The sequence below is a fragment of the Vanellus vanellus genome (assembly GCF_965231255.1).
Source record: "Vanellus vanellus genome assembly, chromosome: 1".
NCBI classification, from domain to species: Eukaryota; Metazoa; Chordata; class Aves; order Charadriiformes; family Charadriidae; genus Vanellus; species Vanellus vanellus.
Genome location: NC_138905.1, coordinates 77390476 through 77413236, shown reverse-complemented (window position 1 = coordinate 77413236; position 22761 = coordinate 77390476). Strand labels below are relative to the sequence as shown.

General features: G+C 39.5%; 1 protein-coding gene across 1 annotated transcript in view; it reads left to right on the top strand.

The window, feature by feature from the left end:
* Positions 1-22761, top strand: part of SCUBE1 (signal peptide, CUB domain and EGF like domain containing 1) — a gene marked incomplete at both ends in the record, with an annotated part of 216319 nt that overhangs the window by 55892 nt on the left and 137666 nt on the right. Inside the window, one exon of the mRNA XM_082488477.1 lies at positions 4810-4944. Within this exon, the coding sequence (XP_082344603.1) occupies positions 4810-4944 (135 nt within the window). The remainder of the gene's footprint in view (positions 1-4809; positions 4945-22761) is intronic.

The window sequence follows — 22761 nt, the reverse complement described above, 5'->3', positions numbered from 1 at the left end:
TTTTGTTTTTTTTTCATGAGACTTTCAGCCAGCTTTCTGACTAGAAATATTCAAAATATAATGATTTTAAAACTGAATATAATGATTTTAAAATTTCAAAGTCAGGTGCTCATATTTTCTGAGTTTGTGGTTGTTAATTATTTCTCTTACAAATATAGGATATCCTCAGTGGTGTTTTGTTGCTAACATTTGCGGAAAGTCTGCAGTATTGCTAGCAGTAGTTCATCTCTCTATCACGATGTTTTGCACTGGTAAAATAGGCGTCTTAGATAAATCTTCCAAAAGTTTCAAAGAGTAGCTCAGAGAAAAACTAGCAGGATCAGCTCCCTGGATCATGAGTCAAAGTCCTCTTTTTAGAAGTCTCCAAATAATCTTAATGCTATAGTAAGTGAATGGTACTGTGGCTCCCAAATGCTTTGGAGACTTTGAAGATGAGACACAGATTTCTGAGGGGCTTAAGTGCTTATGAAAATGCTGACATGAAAGGAAAATGTCAGAAGTAAGGAAGAGAAGATCATGGGAGGAAGTGGGCAGTGGACATACTGTTCTTGACATTGACTCTGTGTAGCATTTCCACTTGTGTATCTTCCTGCTCGTGGTTTTGGTTTCAGGTACCCTTAGCAGACCTTTCTCCCTTGATGGTGTCCAAACAGGATGCTCAATCAGAATAGCTTCTTTAGGCTAAATACTATGGGAACCTCTGAGCCAGATCAGGGTGAAATACCAGTGAAGCTAGTTTAAAAAGGCCATCAGATAAATTAAATGAGAAATGGAAAGCATTTGTTTATTTAATAAATAAAACATCCATCTTTATCAACTGTAATGTTGATAAAGAAACTGATACTTGATACTGTTCCACACTACCGCTCTTTAAAGGATCTCATCTTACCAAGATACAGAACACAAGTTTGATTATGCGAAGGCGGTGGGCCAAAAAGCTAGAGGTCTTATGCAAATTCAGAGATGCATTAATTTGCATAATGCTGCTAATGTATAGATATATCTCTATATGTATGTATGTATATATGCATCCATTATCTGTCTTTCTCTTCTGAAAGATAATTCTCCTTTCCCAGCCTCTCCCAAAGCTGGCTCTTCCCTTATTCCTTGTTGTCCTTGATGATGACTGTCTAATTTGAAGTCCAGGCCCTCACTACCCTGGAAACATAGGTTTGTCACTCTGGTCTGAAGTCTGTATAAGCAATTCTAGCTCTTTTTCTGATTGTTATCTTAACTATTTATTTCTGCTGGTAAGAGGTATTAAGGGCTGTGGAAGCTGGGTTATTTTTAGATGCTGCCATCAGGGGTTGTCATCAGTAGACAGAATCACATCACTTTGTGATGAGTGTTAAAGAGAATGGCTTAAGGATGTATATTCGCTTGCTGCTAATTTTTCTTCTGTTTTTGAGGATGAGGGTTGGAGCAGTCATGTGGGATAGCTGTCTGAGCTCAGCTCAGGTGAGAACCTTTTTCCATCTTTTTGTAAGTTTGGATTGTGTAGGTTTGCTGAAACCTTGCTCCAGCTTCCACCCTGGGATCATCAGTAGGATTTTGAGGCTCAGCTGTCCCATAAGCAGTGGATAATGTACTCTAGGAATCAGCACAGTCAGGTGGTGAGGCCAAGCTGGATGAAAGAATTTTTGCTGGAGCCTAGGACATGGATTTTAATTTCAATACACCAGTTTGAAGAAAGAGAGACCTGCACCTGCTGCCATGGGACTGTCATCCTCAGGAAGACAGCCCTGGTCCTGGATAAGATGACCAGTGGCTGATTTTGTGCAAAAGGTTGCCAAAGAAGACATGTCTGTTTGCTCTAAAAAAAAAAAATAAATATCCTTTTTATAAAGAGTAGAGTAATAAAGAAAGTGAGATTTGTATTTGTGCTTAATAAATTTAAAAGTTTTTAAAATGGGTTTAGTTGGGGCTTAGATAAGATGTCTGAGTGAAGGAATTTTACATCCTAAGTAACTTTTTCCCTATATCTAGAATTAGGCCCTGGGGTGCAGGTCTCCAGCAGGTGTAAACTGTCACACAGAGTGCCAATAATTAAAACTCCCAGGATCCACCCTCAGTTTTTCAAAACAGCAGCCCAGTTTGACATGTAGAGCCTCCAAAACTGGAGCCAGAAGAGCTTTATTGAAAACCTGGCTATTATTTTGGTGTTTATGTGGAACTTAATCTCTAGAAAATCTGGTCCAAAATGCAGTCTCACATATGCTGCATTGCCGATGTTTACACATTCATCTGGGTAACTTGAGCTGCATTGAATGAGGGTTGCACAAACAATGAAAGAAAGAAAAAGCCTCTTTGGAAGCTATTTTATTTGTGAGCCTTGAAAAAATTCGAATACACGAAGGAATTATTCTGCCAGATCTACCAAAGCTTGAGCTCATTGGAGTCTGTGGAGTTCTCTCTCCTAATTTCAGAAGACATTTTTACCCCATTCTCTAAACTGGGTTAGTAATAGACTGATCATAAAGTGACTTTATTGGAAAGAAAGTTTACCAAGTAAATAATTTGGTAAATACTTCTCAGGCAGCCATGTCCAATAGATTGCTTGGTATGGTGGATAATAAGCAATACCGGCTTTTAAGACAGCAGTAATGCAAAGTGCTCCAAAAAGCCTGACCCTAGTAGGACTGAGACCTGAGAAGAGAAAATGTTAACCCTACACCACCAGGCCAAGATTTATTAGAAGGCATGTACTATGGAGATGGAGACACAGTACTCCTAGATCCCAGCTGCTCCCTTTCTTCAACTCCCTCTCTTCATAAATGCATATTAAAATAATTTTGAGGCAAGTAATTGAAAACAATTAGAAGAAATTCCTCATAGTAAAACTTTTTAAAGAGTTTAAATTGTAATAACTTTTTTTCTAGCATATGGATTTTGGGCTTGGTGGTAAATTGAGCTGTCTCTTTACGGAAGTGGTAAATCACCAGCATTTGCTCTCAGGAGCAGAAAAAAATGTTTATAAATCATTGCATTTGTTTCAGATTATTCATCAGAGCTGGAAGGCAATTGTTCAAGTTGCTTTGTGATACTATAAACAGAACAGTGGGAAGGCTGTGTACTTTGTAGCAAAATTTTGGGGTTTGTACATGTAACAACTGATACATTTTCCTCCAGTAAGTGTTCAGCTAATCTTCCAGAGAGGAGGATCTAGATTCCAGTGTGCTGTTTTGAAGGAAGTAGTTTGAGTTGGTGCTAATAGGGCAGCAAGGCCTGCTGACTCACAGAGGAAGAGTCTCACAAAGTTGTCTTATTTATCTTTTCTTCTTATACTGCCATAGGCAAGGAAAGTCTTCACTTCTTTTCCTGTGCCCTCCCAAACTGCTCTGATAGGGTTATGAAAAGGTTCAAATCTGGAAGAGGGTAAGAACTGAGGGCGGGGGGGCATTTTGATACAGATAATTTGAGGTAATAGTGCTTAACATTTCCTGGTAAATAAAAAAAGGAGAAGGACTGTCTACACACTTGCATTGTAGTTCAAGACGGGAGACTGCCTGGTTTCCCTGGGTACTGCTATAATTACCCTAGGGCTTTTTGTCTCGAAAGAGCTACAGTTTCTGTCACATGAAGCGCAGGCAGCAAGCTTGTACAAACAGCAACAACAGGCATAGCCAAGCAAGCTACCAGAACTAGCCAGTGTTCCTGCATTAGTTACCGACTGAGTTTCTCCAGCATTTCAGAGCTTCCTGGCCTTGCCTGCAAGAGTACTGGCAAAAGCGGCTTGGTTTTACCTTAGTGTATTGTGGCCAGTCCTGGAGGAATTAATTAATTAAAAACTCAAAGAGCAGTGCCAGCTCTTCTGAAGTTTTGAATGTTGTGGATCATTTAGCTTTGTTGTGGTTTCCCCCTCTGCCCCCCAAAAATAAAATGAAAGCAAAACAAACACCAACTCATTTGCTGACATGTTGGCAAATACTGTGAAATAACTAACTGGTTGCAGAGTCTCCATAAAAATGGTAATCATGGATTTTTCAGGTGGCAAGTTTCTTTTATCCAAAGAAGAGACAGAAAATGGATATGATACACCTTTTATGAGCAAAATGGGAGACCTGCAAGGTTGAATGTGGGTCAGGTATCTTTTAGTGGCAGTGGTTTCCCAATGCTGAAATGTATGTCTCCGTTAAACACAACAGCATAAAAACTGTTATGCCAAAGAGAGGTGCTGGGGGTAGGCAGGGACCCTCAAAACAGCCAGTAGCTAATGCTGCCTTTGTGGTTTTATATATTTGCCTATTAAAATGACAATACAGACATGGAACATTTAGATTTAAGAAGCCTTCTTTTCATTAAACAACATTAAACAAACTGACAAAGTAGGGGGTTATGACTCCAGTAATTGAAACATGCTGTTCTGTTCAAGACCAGAACTCTATAAAGACTCTTTTCACCCAGTAATGCCCTTTGTGTTTGCCTGCTACCCCTGCTAGAAATTACTGTAGGCCTGAAGTATGTCTTTCCAAGTGGAGTGGGAATGACAGAGTGCAACACCACACTTGGCAGATGGGGTCACAGCCTTTTTAGGACGTTAGCATTCATTGTGCATTGGAAATCAATTTGCAGCCCTGAATGCATGGAGACTTAGCTGGACTCCCCTCCCCACTGATTTTTTATGTTAACTTTAAACCTGGGATGCAGGAAAAAGAATTAGGTGGATTAATTTGGATTAACTCTGATGGGGTTTGGGTAGTTTTCATTAGCTTAATTTACAGTGTGCCTTTTTGTGGATTCCTTGCTCTTCTAGATGTATGTTCTGAACCTGTACATTACCTTGCATTTCTTTTTCCTTCTCTCTTCTAGATGTTGATGAGTGTCAGGATAACAATGGAGGGTGCCAGCAGATTTGTGTAAATACTATGGGAAGCTATGAATGTCAGTGCAAAGAGGGCTTTTTTCTGAGTGATAACCAGCACACCTGCATTCATCGCTCCATTGGTAAGTTTTCAGTGTGTAAACTGTGCTCTTCAGAATAACTGTGTTCAATCAGAAATGCAGAAACTGTTTGGGGGAAATTTTTTTATCCCAGAGCTCCAAAAATCATTTCACTGGTTGGTTGGAATTGATTGATTCCTCTGCTACCTAAACTTGTAGCAGAGCCATAAATAAGACAGGGGAAAAGGCTTTAGTTTGACATAGAAACTATACATGATTCAAACAGCAGGCTCTTTGGGCAGGCAGAGGCAGATTTTCAAATGGCAGCTTTCTGCTTTTGAGTTTCCAAGACTTAAAAAGTTCTTGTTTATTTATTGTATAATAGTTCACCTGTCTTCCACCTTAGAAAGCATGGTATCTTAAATCAAAATTAACAGCTTGTTGCTTCAGGAAGTTATACGGGCTGTGGTTTTTTTGCCAGGCATGTAGCTCATTGCTTCATCGCAGACTGGTGATGGCTGATACTATATTGACACAGCATTTTTTTTTGGTTCAGTACCCTGTCCAGGGTGGATTAGAAAACTCCTTCTCTGTTGCCTATGCACTAGCAGTAGAAATAAGGAATCTCTGCGAAACTGTGATCCTTGTCTGCTGCTGATTTTGACTAGAACAAGCAGCTCTTCCTTTTCTATACGTGTCAGACATGGAAGACAAGTTTGAGTGGAAAGGGAGAAAAGAAAACAGCATAGCTATAAATCTTTGCAATTAAGTGGACTCTTTGTGTGTTCATTCAGACTTCTGGTGACCCTGGCAGCAATGGGAATATATGCTAGCAGACTCATTTACCGATAGGCAATACAGAATGACAAAGTAGCAAGATGAGTCTGGTGATCAACAATGTAAGCATGCTGTAAATTTCAACAAGCCACACAAATGGTTCTGAACTATATTAAGTCACTAAAATTAAGCAGAAATACCTACTGAACATAGAGTGTGAGTTTAGTCACTCTGTTGACAAAAAAGCAAAACGTTGTAGTGTAACATCTCAGAAATTTGGGCACTGTGTGTTGGCTTACACAGATTTATAAAGACAAGTAGTAATTTTGATTTTCAGAAATATGAATCTCTGGAATATATTCACAGGTCCACATTTTAGCATGATTATTAAGTTTTAAATAATTGAGGTATTTTGATTATGAAAAGAACATATAATTAAGCTCCATCAACCAGTGGATTTTAAAAGTTGTTATCTAATAGGTTTTTAGTCATTCTTTTCAACATAAATTGTTCAAATTTCTGTCCAGCATAAAGTAACCCTGACACAAAGATATCCAACAGAGCAAGGAATAGTAGCTGGAGGCTTAATGAAAACCACTTGCAGAGTACTGTGATACAATCATTATTTCAATTTGCACATTATAAAAATTCCCAGCTGTAATAATAGAGAATTTAGTTATCTGAGATGGAAACTAATGAAATAAATGAAAAATGAGACTCTAAAGGCAAAAGTTTCTTCTAAGGAACAGATTTATTGAGTGAAAAAGGTAAATTTTTATGACAAAGAGGGTTCCTAGTTTGCTGGAAGGACTGGGATTTGAAGACTGACTGCTGTATGCACAAAATAAATATGCATGGGAATCTTATATTTGTGCTAACTTGTTTGCAAAGACAATGTCATATAAGACATGGATGTTTAATTTGAAGCAGCATCTTCAAATTCTTTTAGATCTGAAAAAAACAAGCAACCTACCAAATAGACTGATGGTGATTGTAAAGTGTCTTATGAACAAATGATTTGTAGCTTTTCAAAAATAAAGTGCCAATTTACAATACCAGCAAACATTACACTGTAGTATTGTGATCCCTCACAGAAATACATCAGGTGGGTATCCTGGAGGAAGGAAATGAGATTAAACGATCTCTTTCAGTTGTAAAAGCTGACTGAACTGCAAATACTAAACATGCCTGGTGAGAAAGTAAATGTTTTTTTTAATATCCATGTTTACTCACTCACTTTCATCTGTCTCACTTGTAAGCACCTCTACAGAAACTGTTGGAACGCAAAAATATGCATCAACATATTTAGCCAGAACTGTGCCTGGGGCTAGATTGCGTCTATACCTCTGTTGGTAAACAAGGCTGAAGTGGACAAAGGCACACCACACAGCCAGCATTGCAGTCCAAACACAAAGGCACTGACTTGCCAAAACCCTTTAGCAAGCTTGTTGACTTTGAGCATAATAAGATCCATTAATTGCAGTGGGATTACTTTTCTGTCTCTGAAAAACGCATGTGCAGTCACACAATCTTGGTGTCCTTGACATTACCTAGTCTCTTCAAGGACTCAGCTAGTCTAAAACAATCAACCACAAGGTTCTTCATGCAGGTTGCTGCCACCTTTTCCCTCCTGTTTTCAAATGCATTGGGAAAAGGGGAGAAGCACTGCAAGGTGCTTAGAATTTACTTGGAGTTGGGATGAGTTTGAAATGGAGGGAGCAGTACCAAGCCTAAGCATTGCCCTGTCTGCAGGCCCAGCTCACCTACATTGGCCATCAGGAAGGATGGTGCTGATCATGCTCTTTGAGCTCATCAGCACATTCAAGTGATGTGGTAGTTTCAGCGTTGAAAAAGGGCATTGGATATTCTCTTGGGGGTTGAACAGAGGAAGGAATATATCCCTTTTTGCAATAATCAGACCAGGGAAAGGTATCTTCTTGTATGAGTCACCCTCCTTGAAGTTGTTGACCGCTGTGTGAATTTCCTCAGCTTCCAGAGATGCGCTGTGCCTGTCCCAGTGTTTTGAGGGTGTATTGTACCACCACGCTCCTACCCACAAGCTGTGGTTAAAAGCCACACTGGACTTCATGGTAGGGGCTTTTAATATCATCCTTATGTCCCAAATGATGTGTTTGCTTGCCGTCTAGAAGCATTCTTCTTATTTCCTGTGGAAAAAAAAGGTTAATGATTCACAGAGAAATACGAATTTTATACCAATGGGAGGCCAGGCTGACATTAAAGTCAGGGCAAACCCTGGTTTCTCAGTATTTGCTTTGTTTCATTGCCTTTATTGTAGGCCTACTGATTATGTGTGTTTAGGTTCAGTATCTTTTGGGAGGATACTACGCCCAGTAAAACTTACCCCATTTATATTTGCATAAAAATTTCCCTTTGCTGAGTCAGATGTCAGTAGTAGTTTGCTCACAACAATGATGGTAACAACGGGGGGAGAGAATGGGAGGGACAGTGGATTGTAAAAGAAGTAGAGAACTTAACAGTTGTTTATCTTAGTACCTCTTAATTGCAATAGTAGGTGTGAAGACTGTGAATTATACCAGAGACAATGTTTGTTTATTTCCTCATGACTGAAAAAGAAACCAGAATGAAACAGCTGTTACTGTATCATCTCCAGCTCCAGAGGGAGCATGTGTTTAATAAATGTGGAGATTAGTATTGCACACTACAGCTGTGACTGAGTCAGGTGAGTGGGTTACAGCATGTTTTTCCATAATTTGATGATAAGCCAAAAGCCCCAATTCAGCAAAACCTCTGGGCCCGTCCTTAAAGTCCTAGTGATAGCAAAGTTGATTAAAAATCTGAATCGGGCTTAAAAAGCATCAAAATAGAGTTTAGCTATATGTCTTTATCTCTGCTGAAGTTTGAAGTGATCAGAATGAAGGGTACGGTGTGTCCCATTTGCGTTACAGCTATGAAAGGTATTGTGGTCAGGAGCCCTGGCTACAAACGGCCTCACCAACCTAAATTCTCAGCTGAAGCCTTATAGAAAGCCATTGCTGTCCCACCTCCAGAGGGCAAGTCTCCTAAAGCACAAAGGTTGTTTGCTTACAAGCAAACATAAGTTCTGTGGCTAGGAAGACTTCTGTCATTTTCAATTCCATCCCCTGACTGTCTACCTAAAGCATAGTTATATTAATGGTCTTATATCTGCTATTTATTTGCTGACAATTTTTTATACAGCTAATACCAAGTAAACTAAAAAGCCAGGTGCAATTAGGGGTGGTAATTTTAAGCGGAGACAAGAAGAGGTGGAGAAGTACCAGGCTATAGAAGGCTAGAAATTATGATGGTCTGGTCAAACGGTGGAAAAGCTTTTTACACGGTTGTCACTATAATTTTCAAGCCTGTTAAAAAAACATTCAGCAAGGAAATGCTTTTTCACTTCCTCTTATCCCATTAGCCTTACGTTCTTAGCAAAGTTGGGGAGTTTGACATAAAGTCAAGGTACCACAACTTAGCAAATTACTGTGCTACAAACAGGGTCTCAAAAACTAGCTTATCTTTCTGCACTAAAAGTGTAACAGTTTAGTCCCAGAGGAAAGGGAAACATGCTAAGCCAAGTTGTCTTCCCATTTGTCATGGGCTAAGTGGGATTATGAAATGGCTTGCTGCGCTTGTGCTGATACATAGTAGCTTGCTAAACTTGATTATTTGTTTAAACCCTTGTTAACTCTGCAGTAGTAGCATAGGAGTCCTTCGGTCAGTTGACATCAAACTACTTCTTGTTCTGAGGATTATAAAAACACCTTCGTTCATTTTTTTCGTTCTTACTTTCCATGATTTATTTGTATTCCTTACCTGTTTTCTTAGTTCAGTGGGATTTTATAGCAGTAGAATAATGTGTTAGGACTCCCTGGGAGGATGCGTGATCCCAAGTCAGTACAGGAAAGGTTGCAGGTTGGGATTTTGGACTTTATTCCCATCTCTGGTGTTGACGCCTTGTGGGACTCTGGGCAAGAAGGTTATTGTGACTCAGAATTTCTGCAAAGCACTTTAGAGGACAGAGGTGCTTTTTCTACAGAAAGCACAATAATCTATTCATATTTAGATTACCGTGGAAGGGTGACTTTAAATAATTAAGTGTTGCCAGCACCGTTCCAGACTTTATGAAGTACAACGTTTCTCATCTCAACTATGACAGCTCTTTCATGATGATGTAACCAGTTAAATTACTCTATTACTTGAATATACTTTGCCATAGCTACCCTGAGTACAGGCATCCCATTCACTGGAGCAGAACAGTCCTACTTGTCTTTTTAAATTGGAATCCTAATATGATTGTAGAGAAATATGTGTAAAGTAAATTTTAAGGAAATCAATTCGTGTGCTTTTAGGTAACATAATAAGAAAACCTTTCAGGCAGCATAAGTTTTATCTGGACAAACATACTGTGATCTTGGAAGCTTTTTTGTAAAACTGCACACAGTATGACCTCAGTGTAATAGAAACTTACCTGTTTGTACATTCCCATGATACATTTTGAATAAATAGTTCAATTGATTGTCTTTCACATAATATAGTATACAGAATGTATCTGGGAAAAAAGGCTTAATAAACCATTTTAAATCTCATTGTGCCCTGTTAGAGGTGTGTAATCTTTTAAAACTGTGTATAACCCATGAAAATTGTTGTGCTTTGGTTTCAGGGATTCTTATTTGCTCCAGCAGCCTTGTGAAGGGCACCTCACATTTGCTTTCTCCATTCCTCTGCAATGGAAGGAGTTTGTAATTTGTCTCAAGAGGAAATGCAACAGGGGAAAAGACCTGGTATAAGTAAAAAATAATCTCTGTTAGGCCTAATCTCTCTCCTCTCATGTATCAGTGATTTGTCATGATTAGGACTAGTAAAGTTACACTAGTATAAAACTGGTTTAAGTGTAAGCGGACTTAAGTTCAGCTATGAGAGGAAGCAGTAATTACATAATCATAAAAACAATACTAGGTGAAAGTTTAGGACTAGATGTGAGACTAAGTAGTCTCATAGAATCCCAGAACAGCCCAGGTTGTAAGGGACCTTGACAGATCATCTGGTCCAACCTTTTGTGGGAAAGGGAGCCGAGATGAGAATATCGAGTGCCCTGTCTAGTCACATCTTGAAAACTGCCGGCAATGGGGACTCTACCGTGTCACTGGGGAGGTTGTTCCAGTGAATGATTGCTCTCATTGTAAAAAATTTCTTTCTTATGTCAAGTTAAAACCTTCCCTGGTGCAACTTGTACCCCATTGCCCTTTGTCTTCTCTCTGGGGTTCCTTGTGCCTCCATCCTCTTTGTAGCTGCCCTTTAAGTACTATCCAAATAAAACCAAGTCTATCCAAATAAATCCAAGTCTATCCAAATAAAACTGCAAAAGCAGAGTTTTAAGTATCAAAATTGTCAGTAGTTTTTTTGTTGTAGGTTTTTTTTCCTCAGCTTTTCGCATTAAGACCTTCAATAAATGTCAGCTTAGATGGTGACTGCTTAGGATGACATAGAATTGGAGGCAAAGCCATGTCGCTTTTGGTTTACAAAAATATTAAATGCATCTGAAACTTGAGGCTGAAATCTTCCTTTTATAGTTAAGAAAACCGAGGTATTAATGTTACAGTATTGTCTAAAGCTCGTGTGACTGTGTCTGAACTGCAGGATGGATTCACTCCATTAGAGCGGTTGCAGTCCTGTTCCTTAGAGCCGTCCAGATGGAAACCAGGTTGTGAGGAAATTATATAGGATATGAAATCAAGATAGTGTATCGGTATATCGCAAGTTAGAGAGTTAAATACAGGCAAGTAGAGTTGGTTGCAGGCCCTCATTGAGTTCCTAGGGACCAATTCAGACCCATATCATACTTATACTCAACAAAATATGATGAAGTCTCTACATATTCTACATTAGTTTCAGAGCTCACGTGCCGTCTGAAGGAAAAATATTGTGCTTCAAAATTTTCTGTGACTTTGAATTAGGTTTAATTCAGAAAGAAAACCAAATTTTGTTGAGTAATCAATACCCTCTGCTGCTTTGCTTCAGCTGAGATTGAGTGCGCTAGTAAACCAAACGTTTAGTAGGATGCAATGGTGGTGAGTTCATTGAACCTCGAAGGAGAAATCTCGCAACACTCAGAAACGATAGCAGACTGCCAGATTTTGCCAAAATCTGGGATTGAATTATAAGTGTGTTGTGCAGAAGCTGTCCTGTAACAGATCCCAGATTTAAGTGCTCTGATCAGAACAGACATAAATATTTTAAAAATAAAAAAGAAAAGAAAATAATACTAAAAAAAATAAAGCCTAAATGTAGTTGGAAATGTCAACTGGCAAGTAATGTAACTTGCATATAGTGCTTGAACAGTAGTAAAAGTAGATACACAGTTGTACCTGACTAAGTGATAAACTAGGACATGCAGATAATCAGTGAGCCAGAATCTGAAATAATTTAATAGTATGGTCGTTATTTCTGCATGGCTCCATTGCCAATGCCTTTTGGTATGGAAAGGATGAAACTAAAGGGGTAGAAGTGTGTAAGAAATAATGAAGCTGGAGACACAAAGAAGTGTGTCTTGGAAAGAGCAGCTGTTTGAAACACCCTGCTGCAGCATGACAGCCAGCCAGCTTGCCAGGGGGAGCAGGGAATTTGTAAGTCAGATCAAAAATCTCTCCACACCTGTGTGACAGAAAGTGCAGCGAACAGTCTGTAGCTCAGCAACTGACTGACTGGCAGTGCTGACAAGATGGGAAAGCTATACGCACAAATGGGAAAACACACTGGAAAGCAGTACATTAAAAAAAAATTAAAGAGAGAAAATATGCAAAGGGGGCTTTCACACTCAATCATTCAATAGCATTGGAAGCAAACCAATGTTCTGTTCATACTGGCTGCTCTGGATATAGCAGGATTATACTAAATAAAAGAACTGACATGTTTTTTAAAGGCCTCTAACATCCAGTTGACTGAAACATCAGGTGAGAAAGATCTGGGAAGAATATTAAGCAAGAGTGTACTGGAAAAAAGCTTGCATTCACACATGCACACAACAAATGGACTCTGTTTTAAGTATACCGTATGCTGTATGATGTGTCTCTCATACCATCAGGGATACAATGATGAATTCAGGGCCTGCTCTGAATACTGTGTAAAGATGCTCAGCATCTTTCATACCTACTGTAGTCACTATAGGTCTCTGTGCGTGTCTCGTATTTTTCACTATGCAGAGAAATCAGCCACAGACTGTGTTGCAGGCACTGTTCCTCTTTTCTGCCATTCATGACAAATCTCAAAGATGCCATCCAGCAGGAACTCTCTAGAGGCCAATACTGCGTGGTTTTTTGGCTATAAACCAGTAGGAATTCAAGATACGAATGCCAAATACCTGTTCATATGTACTATTACCCTCCTGTATATGGTATGCATACTATGCATTTAATGAGTTCTGTAAATTATTCAATTCCATGTAATTATGTTTGAGGTTCCTCTCAGCTATTGTGAAATAATTTAGAAGTTAATGGAAATAAGAAGGAAGATGCTTGCCTTTAATAGCCGTGTGTATTTTCAGACCTAAGAATACTTGCATGCTCTGTTAAGCTTTACATCTTAGAAGTATCTGGGTCATAAAATTGTTGGTTTTGTTACTGTTCTTGATGGTATTTTGAATATTTTGTACTTGAGCGCCAGTCAAGAATGGGGCCAGATTGTGCGAGACCTCATACAAACTGGGAAAATTTACAGCCTAAGTAAACAAAGCAAACACAGGGCAGAGGACAGCACAAAACACATAGTCACTGCGAATGCTTTCATCACAGAAACATTGTAGTAGCACCATATTTTTTAAGAGGGAGCACAAAGGCAGAAGGAAGTGAGACAAGGCTATGTCAGGCAAACAGAAAATAAGAGAAGGAGGGAGAGAACCAGCCAAGTGGGAATGAGGTGAAGTGGAGGAGAATAGATTGAAGAAGAAAAGAAGGGTGTGAAACAGGTAGCACAAGACAAAATTTATACTTCTCTGCCTCCTTAATTCCCTGGCTCACTAATGCCGTTTCTTTTCACTATCGCATAGTTTTCTTTCCATTTAGCCAATTCCTCTCCTGTATAAACCACAGTATAGTCATAATATAATCAAACTGCAGCAAGGTCTTTGAAAACTAATGTTTTTCTCAGTGGAATGGGTAAAGTGCTGAGATTGCGAAGCCAATCTGCAATCATGTACAAGTGATCAGGATGATACCCTTGTAAGGGTTCCACTCCTTTACTTTTCCCAGGAGTCAAGAAGTGCAGAAAGAGAGGCATTAAGTATAACGGAGAGACAAACATCGTGTGCGGTTGGAGTTACTCTCTGAACTATGTTACCTATTGATAAGAGCATTGAGCTTGTGCAGTGAATCAGTTTACGTGCTTTTTGTGCATGATGTGTAGTATGATTGAGCACTTTCAAAAGGCTCTTTCTGACTTACCAGTGCTGAGAAGCTGCAAATAAACTTTCTTCTCTTGTTCCAACATAAGGATTCACCTTTGAGTAAAAGCAACAGCACTTTTGTCCCTCTTTCGTATGGAGCACCTCCTTTAAAAGTTCTTCTCTGTGTTTATAGCTGACAAAATCACTGCACACTCAATGTAAGCCAATAATATCCAGTACAGTGTGCTGCAAGCATTGTGTTACATTGGTGATTTACCAGAGTTGGCAGGTTTTCTGCCTACAGTTAACATGGGCTGAGGATAATATAATAGCTGCTATCTTCAATCCATTTCAAACTGCAAAGGACTAGACAGGCCAAAACTAAGAGCCTCCTTACTCATACAATAATTTTTGAAATAAATTCATGTGATCGGTCTTGGCATTTCAGTATTTAATGTAATGAGAATTGGTTATTTAAACTGACATTTGTTTGGAATGCTACGAATGCCAAGATAGGCAAGCAGCAATGTGAATGGTTCTTATGTTGTGCGTTTCTCATTCTGCCTGCTTCAGAATTGAACTCTTAGTTATTTGTTCTTCCAATCACCAATTCACTAGAGGATGTCGCAGGACTCTACAAAAACTACATTAGGGCTCTAAACCCCCTCTGAAGTAGGAGCTATTATGCCATGGGAAGCAGAAAAGTTAAATAATTTGCCTAGGGTTACACAGGAAGGCTGTAGAAATCCCAGGAGCTTTCCAGAAAAGCTGTGAAGGAACCATTTGAAAGAGCATGCAATTTAATTGATACAATATTGATTTCACCAAATCTGTTTTGTAAAACTGAGTATCTGTTTTTATGTATGCTCCTACTAGGAACAGAATGCAGATACCCTGAGCCCCGTTCTTTTGGTCTGTTGTTTAATTCCCATCTTTCATCCCGGGTGTACTTTAACATCAGTGATTGATGAATTACATGTACATGTTTAGAGATCGAAGTGTAGTACAGGGAGCCGGGTGGATAACAGTGCATTTCGCAAATCCTGTCCTCTCCCACCATTCCTCCCTACACTTTTTGTTCTGTTTGTTCTCTATTGGTTCACTGTTGTAAACTGAACAATTTCAGATGATGCCAGCAGCTTGACTTCTTACTGGCATTCGGGATGCCTGATGACTCTCTACACTGTGCCCTTGTGCTCAGAAGGCAGCCACATTGACACTGGGAATGTGTAGATTCTGAAAAGTAAGGTGGAATACAACTACCTGAACAGGTCAATCAAATGTTGCCAACATTACTTTTGAAAGAAGTGTATTTTTCCACTAAACCAAATTTTGTTCTCTGAAGTAGCTGCATAATAATAATTATGTATATATAAAAAAATTCGTAGAAAAAAACAAGCATCAAAACTCTGAAACCTTTAGACCTGGAGGTATTGTCCTTGGCACTATATGGTAGTGGTGATTAGGCAGCCTTGTCTGTCTCCATAGGCAGCTGTTGTATTACACCATAGCATGAATGTCCATGAAGTCCCCTTATCAAGAGGAAAGACTGTGCACTTAGCAAAAGAAACAGCTCAAACATGAAGCCCAATTTGCCAGGTGAAGGAGCATACACCTGGTAGCGTTTCTGAGTCACCTGTTTTCTTTCACAGGTGAAATATTTCAGTGTTGGGGGAGCTCTCCAGGCCTTTTCCAAGGCCAAACAAAAAAAAAAAAAAAAAAAGGGTCCTGCTGGCTCTGCCGAAGGGCGGCATTCAAGCTGTGCTTGCGGTGAGACTGGCCTGCCCTGCCCTTACAGACAGCTGTATGTCTGCATGCTCTTCTCCAGTACTGTGTTTCTGCTTCTCCGCTCTCCAGACAAAATGCTTTCAGAACTCCCTCTAAGCTTCCAGGAAAAGCTAGCATTCGGCCTAAGTGCTTCCTTAATGGACATTTAATTACTCTGCTGTAACTGGAGTCTGAAAAACATATAATTAAAAAAAAAGCCTGTAAGAAGCTTTTTTAAACCAGGATTTGGGGAGCAATACTTTCCCAGCCTAATCTGTGCCTCTCTCTTGAATCCTGAATAGTACGTTTACCTGGAGATTTATTTTGAAAAGCCTTTCTGTATAGATCTCAACATGACTTTTTAGCATTTGGCTAAGTTACCATTTGTCTTCAACTGGCATTAGTTGAAAATACCTTGTGTTGTTCAATCTTCCGAGAATTCACAGAAAGAGATAGCAAGCTGTCATTCCTGTGCTATCTCTCAGAGAAGCTGACCACTTATCAGCCAAATGAACTCAGAATTAATCTGGAGGATTACCTATCAGGAGCTCACTGAAATGCTCCATGAAACAACCCTGTGGTAGAGTAAAATGCCAGAAAAAACAATAAAATCAAGGAACACCAGTGGTAATTCTGAGTAGTTAGATCCTTTAAAAGTAGAGCCTTGGTGGGAGCAGGAAAGCCCCCTTGTGTTTTTTATGTTGTTCTCATTAGTTTCATGCAAGAGGGACATTATTCGTTAAAGGAATTTTCCTGTTGTCCAGACTGTGGATATGTTTTTCAACCCATCTCTGAGGCTTTCTGGACCTAGTGTAAATGGTGCCACTTCTGAATGTCCATCAAATTCACTTCTTGCTATTAGCTGTCAAGTGCCCAAACCCAGAATGTAAATATATCTCCAAGCACTCAAAGTTTATTTATTTTGGTTAAATATTTTATGGGGTTGTTTTGTTTCTTCGTATCCTCTGAAAACACCTGTAAAGGCCTAATTTTCTCTTAGTGTTTACTATAACTCACTTCATGGAGATACTTCTGTGCTGAGCTATACTAAGTTGAGCTATCTCAAAAGCAATATTGTGGTGAGAATTGTGGCTATGTAGTATGACATCCCATTTTTCCTGTTCCATTTTTATTCTCTCCTTGGACTTCCACAGTCTATTTACAAGCAGAAACAGGATTTCCTTGCTTTCCAATATGATCTGGTATCGGAAAAGCACTGCCATTTTTTTCTGCTTACCTTGCCTACCAACAAATATGCCCAAATTAAAATCCATATTCAGTGTATAGCTGATGCTTTTCATCAAAGTATAGAAATCAAAGAGTTGCTTATCAAGAAGAATTCTATTTTTCCGTGTTCACCCTTGCACAGCAATATTGACTGCACTCTATTTACTGTCTCAAAGTCTTGTTGACCTCTTGCAAACAGCTCATAGCTTCCAAAGGATTTTCATGACCTTTCTTTTCTTAGATCGTTAGGCCAGGGATGGCTACAAACCAGATATGCCGCTAGCAGATGCCATACTTATTTTGTGCGCAGCTCTGCCTTGCTTTTTTTAAAAAATGGAATACCAGTTAGGTATATACACGGTGACTAAGATGGAATAATATAGCTTTGTTAGACCATGAAATCTGTAGAGGCTAAAGACTGCTCCAGTCACAGCTGTAGTGTTCTCTCTGAAGTGGAGATGACGTGCAAGTCTGACCAAACCGGTTCAGAACTCCACAAACTCCCAGGATTTGAACCAGCATCACGAGACTGTGAATATCTGCTAGCAACAGAGATTGAATCAGAAGGTGATGCAAATTATGATTATTTCTTTGGGTTAGACCATTGCACAGGTAAAGTTGTGAATAACTGTACTACCATTGTAAACTTTTCGCTTTCTGTGGAAGACCTTAGCAAACCGTTTCACTAATCTATAGGACAGAAGCGTCTCTAGGACCTACGCAGAACTTTCAGAAAGAATAAAAAGTGCCAGAAAGAAACCAATAGGTGATAAGTAGATTAAAGGCAGTTCAGTACTGAAGAATATGCTTGCAGGGCAATTACATAGTCTATTAATCCCAAACGCTACTAATGATAGTTATTGTAGTAAGAAGTCAGTATGCACTGTAGCAGAGCAATAGACAGGTGCTGAGGTAATCACTTTGGCACAGAAGAGAGCCTGCTCGTTCTGAGATGAAGAAACTATTCTGCAATGACAAATAAGCCCCAAATGCACATAAAAAGAGCAACAATACAAGAGCAACAGAGTGGTTTGTGTACATACTGGATGTTTCTCACCCTGAATGTGCCAGCAGAGCATATAGACTTCTGAGAGAAGCAGGTTCTTCCACTTTCACACTACTATTGCCTATAAACATTTCATTCATTTCTGAAGTACAACTTGCAGATTAGGCTTCCACTTATTGTGTTGGTGATAGCATTTGGTCTTAAATGGCTAATAACATAGGACTGCTGTTTCAGGTGCCTCCACATGAAATCTGATGCTGAATGCCCCAGAAAAAAATTAACTGTTTGTGACAGGAATGGGATCAAATTTGCTGCTGTGTGGAAAATATGTTTTCCTACATGCCCACTGTGTGTCTGTGTTTGGTGCTAGTTGTAGCATTTGAACAGAGAAGCAAGAGGGTTACTTTGGTGAATGTAAATACGAACGATAGTAAAAGGAGAAATTATAACTGTGCTTTAAAGTTCTTGCTCAGATAACAAAGGATTTTGTTGCCTGAGGTCACTGGAAAATGTTTTTTGAATGCTTTAATGGTGCCGTCCGAGCAAATCTTGATAGCAGGTAACTTTTGTCAAGTGGCAATATATTCATCATCTCCATTCTACACCCATCTTTCCCCAGTACCGCTCACTTTTCCCCTGACCTAGACCCTGCAATGTCGCCTTCCAGACAGTGAATCACTCATCTCTCTCCCTCGTGCCCCCACCAAATGTTATCATCGTGCTTGCTTGAACCCTGACATTTGATTTGTGTAAGCTAGGATTGCTGCATGTCTCAGACTGGCGTTTTATTCAGATTCCTTCTCTGAGGAAAACTCAGAGAAAATGGAGCAACATATTCCTGTTTCCACAGAATGGCAAACTTATCTTCCCATAAAAGTAAACCCAGTAAAAAATTTGGAAGCTTTTTCATAGCTAAATGACCCTTTCATATTGCAGATGTGCTGGACTCTTACAATGCTTAGGAAACAATACGTAATACCACTAATGTATGTGTATTTAAAATTTGTGTATACAAATACATATGCATTTTGTAAATACATTTTCCTAAGCTGTCCTTGAGTGTAGCTGCTGTGACCCCACTCCTTGCCTGCTATACCCAAGGGAGGCAGCATTGATTTTGTTGTCTGGGTTTTGTAGGGTTTTTTTGAAAGCAAGGGAGAGGCTTATGCCTACATTGCATTTTACTTTAATGTATGGGTAGGCTTTCAGGCCTTTGTTGTTGGGACTATTCATGTGCTTAAGTGTTTTGCTGGATTGAAGCCACAGAGCAGTTAATGAATTAGTGCACATACTAGGGTATAGCATTTTATTTCTTCTTTACAGACAGTTTGCATTTCCAGGATTTGCATAGGATATAGGGTGACCAGCAGCCTGCTTGCTTTATTTATAAAATTGTATGTAAAAATGTCTTCTATCACCTTCTGATAGATGAATTCTCTTCCCCTTTTCTTCCCATCCAAACTCTGTTCCCAAAAGAAAAAGTGTATGTGTTGGCCATTATTGCTGTACTTTCTTCTCTCCTATGAAAGTGGCAATGTATGAATGTATTTTCCTCATGGTATGTCCCAGACAGTGTTAGAAACAGAATTTAGCTGCCAAATAATTAGAGTTATAGTGACAACAGGTATTCAATGCAGGCTGACAGAAGCTTCTCTGAAAGCATTTGCCTAATGCTATGCTTCCAGCTTGGAGTATGGGAGAGTAGCTGTGCATCTCTTTGGCAAACTTCTCCTTTGGAATGAAATTTCAACAGTGGCATTTGAATTGGGAAAACATGTTTGTAAACAACTTAGTAGGCAGTAGATGAGTTCTCATTTTGCTGAATTATTTGTGATCTATGTTGATATGTCTTCTTTAGTAGCAAATTGACCAGGCGAGCTGAGTATCTCCACTCTTCCGCTGGCACTGCTTTGTGTGGCATGTGCTGTCAGTCACCAGCCCATTTGTGTCACAGCTGTGTTGGGTCCTGGTTTGCACTTTTGATTAATATTCGGTGGCTTTCTCAATGCAAGGTCATGCTCCAATAGAGCTAATAGCACCAGAGTTCCACCACCTTGCAGGAAGCAGTGCTGCTTACTGCATCTTACCTTGCACGTTGATACCATTTTCTTCCTGCTAAACCTTTTTCTGTCCTGCATCGTGATGCTGTCTCCAATGCTTGGTTGCATTAACTTTTAAGTCCTGTGTGGACTAATGGACTAGTAGACCAGCAGTAACTGTGTTTTCTCACAGTGCTGCTTCTGAGGTAGTTGGCTATTTTTTAATAGAGCACCTTTCATCCTGAAGTACCCCAGGGTGCTTTACAGATGTGATCCTAGGAAATGCCATTACCTCTGGACAGAGGTGGTTGAAGACATGGAGAGTATGGGATGCATGTATGGCATGCTCTGGGGTTTACTGGAAGCAAACAGTAATACTCCCAGTAGCAAGGAACATTAGAATCAAACAAACTAAAGGAGGAGCTAGGGATTGTTTTCCCTTCACCATCTCTCTGAAAAAGAACTGAAACGCATTAAGTGAGAGGCGATAGAGAGAGGTGGAGGCAAAAGCCTTAGGTTTCATGTTGTATAGAGTGGGTATGCTAACAAACAACCAGAGTCAACGAGTGAACAGCAGATGGACTCATTCCTTGAAGAGTGCAAGCTCTGTCATAGAGAGAAATAAGGAAAGAGGGGTTTATAGAGAAAGCAAAGTTGCAAGTGGTAGCTACTCTGTAGGTAGAGAGAGGAAAACTGGAGTGATAACTCACAAGGGATATTATGACAGAAGAAAGTTCGCAATGCAGTAGCTGTTGGCCAACATTACATTAATTCAGGAATTGGACTCGATGGTCCTTATGGGTTCCTTCCAACTTGAGATACGTTATGATTCTATGATTAAGGGAGTTAGCAAGAAAACCAACACAAAGAGGGAGGACAATTCAGGAAGATGTAACTGGATTGGGGTCAGAGAATAACAGAAGAAAACAGTGTGAGTGAGGTTAAAGGAATAGGGCTAAGAGGAAGAATTCCAGATCCTTGCTTGGAAGTCTCCCTTGCATTATCTGCACTTTCCCTACACAGGTGGAGGCAAGTAGTTCAGCCACCTCTGTAGGTTAGCGTACCCTTTTCCCATACCCAAGGACTCTAAACAGAAGCCCCACTGAGAAGGGGCAATGAAGAGACAGGTTCTGGGCAGGATATGTCATACTTATTTGGACAGTTGGACAAAAGACCCTCCATCGCACTAGAAGATACTTTAAAGAAAGTATATGCAATTTTCTGTATTTCCAGGGACCTGCAAGGTGCATCAGATTACTGTGGTGAGCTCTCTTACCTTCACTGGGATATAGAATGGAGTTACTTATACCCTGGAAAGTTAAGAGAAATCTCTTGGATCCTTTCTGCCGCTGTTATGTTCATCAGTTTCTATATAGCAATACAGCCTGACTTTCATTTATTGAGAGGGGAAGAGGATAAGTAGTTCAAAATTATTCTTTTAAATTGCTGTAGACAGCCTCAGTAAAAAGTAGTTAGTGGTAACTGTGTTGTATTGTATACAGGACAGTGCTGTGGGTTTGTTTATCCACTGAAAAGTAAGTGGGAAGTGTGAAAGAAAACATATCTGGGCACAGTAAAATATATCTGTTCTTACAGACAGTCAGTGTATTGTTACATGCTGATTCATAAAAGTGATTCATTGCTTCCCACAGCAATTTCATTCTAAGAATCCTGGAGTCTTCTGAAGATGTATTGATATTAAGCATATAAAGAATAACTGCTGACTATTGAGGTAGAGAGGAGTTATTCTCTAACACAGTGTAAGCACAGTAAAATATACAATCATTAAACTCTCTGCATTGGATCGGTCATTTGCTAAGCTAATTCTCACTCCTTACGTCAGCAATGGGCCTCAGTTGACGGTATCATTATGACCAGCACAGATCTCAGGCTAACACTACTGTTGCCCCTTTGTTTTGAGTCTCTGATTACAAGTATATGGATTCACTCTGAGATGCCATTGAGGGAAAAGGACTTATTCCTGCTTTCAAACTCTATGGAAAGCATAAAGTCATGCTGCCTTCAACTGTCCCTGCTAGGTAAATACAGTGACTGTGTGTAGCACCCTCCTGTGGTGCCTTGTGGCTTTTACTGCTAGTTTCATTTTCTTCTCTGCTCTCTCTCTACCAAAATTAGTGTCTTGATACTGACTCACAAGTTGTAGCCAAGACTGAGGACAGAAGGGTATACCATAATGAGCAATTGATCTTATACTATCAGCTTTCCTCATGGGTCTTATTCTTATTTCTGGATACTACCACAACTTTTCCCAATACTGCCTGCAATCAGATGTTGAAAAATATTTTATTGCTTTAATCTTCTGGTTTCTGAATGTATTTAGTGTAACGCTAAGAAGGTAATTGAAAGAAGGAGAAATATTATGAAAAAGTAGGTGTAGTGTGAATAAGTACCCTTCATCACTTCTCTCAAAATTCCTCATTCTTATTTGCTGGTAGCATCCCTTTTACTCCATTTCTCACCGCTTGTCTGAGCAGGAAATTCTCAGTTATGCTGAAATTAGTGTGAAGACTTTGTATGGGAACATTCACCTGAATGCACTCTTTCTACAGTTTACTTCAAAAGTTGAACGTGCATTTCCAGGGTGTAGTTCAAGCAGCATTAGTCTGCTGTGATGCTGTTCCATTCCATATATCGCATCACACAGAATCACAGAATCTCCTAGA